Here is a 2,507-nt window from a genome sequence, read left to right on the forward strand (position 1 = left end):
GCAAGCGTAAAGTGTATGAACTGAACGTGCGTACCTCAGAAAGTCTGTTAAGAACTCTTATATACCTGGTGGTTTTCTCTCTCCTGGCAGTTACAGACTTGGACACGTGGCTCGCATCCAACTGTACACGTGCCATCATCTGGAGGCTCCCTGACTTGGCGCTGCTTCTACTCTCATTTTGGCTAAGTTACTTATGCATGGTACTGCCCAGTGCATAGCTAACTTAGGAGTGCGATCTCTACTGAAACTGGCGAGTTGGGGACTTTCATACACCTTCCCTGTGGTCTCGCCGGCCGCCTTCATAATCTGCTTCTCTTTTATCTTTGGCGATGTGCTTGTTCTGGCGATCTCCGACTGCTTGGTCGCCTGAGTCTACATCTGGCGACTTCATCTTCAACCTGGCGATCGCCTATTCTGGTAAACTGGAAATCGGAACACGCCAACTTAACAACTGGCGACTACACGTGCCTCCCGACTTCCTTCGCATCTGCCAACCTGGCGCCTTGTCGACACGCCTACACTGTAGCAGGATGCCACGTCATCACACCCGACCACCAGGGCGGTACAAGTACAGATGGTTCAAAGAATTACAAGTCTTAACAGAGAAAGTCAAAGGCAAAGGTAAAGTACAAAGGAATTAAACTTGAAGGTAAAGGTGGCGGGTGAGAGACAGCGGCTCAGTCATCCAAGTCCATCGGCACGACCTTCCCGTTGACGACATGGTGTGTGGGGTCGCAGTTCGAAATATTGATGCCCGTGTTCTCGCAGGACGCCTGGGTCAGAGCCTCTTGGAAGCCCTCCTCAAACGCCTCCGCCATCTCCCCAGTCAGTTCTTGGACCTCCCCCTCCAGTTCGGTAATCCTGGAATCCTTGGATGTCAATTGCTTCTCCAGGAATTCCTTCTCCACCCGGAGCTTGTTAGCCTCGGCTTGAAGAAGGCTCAAAGCTTCAACCTTCGCAGTCAAGGCGTTCTCTCTCTCACCTAGCTTCTGCCTCCAAGCAGCATCCAACTCCTCAAGTTTTCTCCACTGCACCTCGGATGTAAGAGCCGCCTCCTGGAGGCCAATGTTTTGGATTTGATAGGAGGTGAGCTAGGCTAGTTGAGCGGCATGCGCCTGTTCCAGTTCTCGCGCGTACGCCTCAGCTCCCTCCCTGCCCTCATGGGCCAGTTTTAGCAGAGATCGGGAAGCTTCCTCTTTGAGTCCCCAGTTTTGCTTCTCCTCCTTCAACGCCACCACCTCTTGTCTCGGCTTGCGGAGAACCTCTCTCCCTTTGATAGCATTTCGAGCCTGAGTGCGCCACTTGATTGCCACCGCCAGGAAGGCCCCCATATAGTAAGGCATGCCTCCCCCTTTTTGAGGATCAGTCGGCGTCATTCCTTCGGTGAAGCCCTGCGTCAACTCCCTATGAATGGAGCGAGGAATCCGGGGTTTGCGCGAAGTCGAGCCAGGGACTGGTACAGGAGGGGCGGAGCCCGACGCTTCAGCTGCGTCGCGATGCGGCAACGACGAAGGCGGGGGAACCGGTTCAATCCTTTCCTCTTGCTCCTCGTGGGCTGGCGGAGGCGGCGGTGAGGTGGCACTAGGAGGATCGTCCCTGAGAGAGTTCCCATCACCGGGGGGCGCGGCGGGTGAGGCAATGAGACCCGTAGCCCTCCTCTTATGGGAAACCAGGGCAGCACCCGAGTCTTCGCTGTCAGAATCCACTATCAACACCCTTTTTCCTTTGTTAGGGCGCGCTGAGGCAGGGGTTGACGCCATGGCTAATGGAACCGCAGCAATGGGAGGAGGAGAAGCAGATGGTGGAGGAATCGACAGGGAAGTGACGGTGGGCACGTCGGAGGCGACGACGTCCCCACCTTCTTTGGTAGATTTTGCCTTCTTCAAAAATTTGGCAAGAGCCAGCCTCCTCGAGGAAGTCATCACTGAACCTGCAACAGCGAAAAATAGTAGAGCAAAGGTTGGTTCAGATAAAGCAGAAGGGAAATTCTATGGCCAAACACACGCAGGTAACCATAACAGCTAATGTATCATAAACAATCAAGGGCAGATACCGAAGTAGGTAGAAAGCCCAAGGGCGTTGAATTCGTTCACGATGAGTTTGGCGGTATCAAAGACTACCCCCAGTCCCACCAAGGCCTTGCACACATCCCGGTCGGAGAGGGTAAGCTCATCCAAAGCCAGGGCCTTCATGGTTATGGGCTTATCCGTCCAGTATAGGGGAAAGTCCTCTAGGATGGTAGGATCGCGCTTGGTCGCACGTACCTTGAAGAATTTCCTCTTCCACCCTTTGAACGAATTTTGGATGAGCGTAAGAATGATGCGCCCGGCGATGCCAGAAAAGCTCATCCATAGGCTCTTCCCCTGTTTCTTTACCTCAAAAAAGTGTAGAAAAACGTCTACAGAAGAGGGAACACCTAGATAGCCGCAGAGAATTTGGAACCCCCTCACGAAAGCCCAACTGTTGGGGTGGAGCTGGGCGGGAGCAGTGTTTATCTCTGTAAGCAG

General features: G+C 53.6%; 1 protein-coding gene across 1 annotated transcript; it reads right to left on the minus strand.

Moving 5' to 3' along the window:
- Positions 1–677: 677 nt before the first annotated feature.
- LOC137807274 (uncharacterized) lies at positions 678–2,192 on the minus strand. The gene is made up of 3 exons (XM_068607823.1): positions 2,054–2,192; positions 1,116–1,930; positions 678–1,055 (listed from the first exon to the last, which is right to left on the minus strand). The coding sequence occupies exons 1-3, from the start codon at positions 2,190–2,192 to the stop codon at positions 678–680; spliced, it is 1,332 nt and encodes a 443-aa protein (XP_068463924.1).
- Positions 2,193–2,507: the final 315 nt, after the last annotated feature.

This window comes from Phaseolus vulgaris, chromosome 11, assembly GCF_000499845.2.
Source record: "Phaseolus vulgaris cultivar G19833 chromosome 11, P. vulgaris v2.0, whole genome shotgun sequence".
Lineage (NCBI taxonomy): Eukaryota > Viridiplantae > Streptophyta > Magnoliopsida > Fabales > Fabaceae > Phaseolus > Phaseolus vulgaris.

Coding starts and splice junctions, on each gene's coding strand:
- LOC137807274 (XM_068607823.1), bottom strand. CDS start 2,192: ATGAAGGCCCTGGCTTTGGATGAGCTTACCCTCTCCGACCGGGATGTG. Junction 1,931..2,053: donor TGGGCTTTCTACCTACTTCG/GTATCTGCCCTT, acceptor TCGCTGTTGCAG/GTTCAGTGATGACTTCCTCG. Junction 1,056..1,115: donor ACGCGCGAGAACTGGAACAG/GCGCATGCCGCT, acceptor ATTGGCCTCCAG/GAGGCGGCTCTTACATCCGA.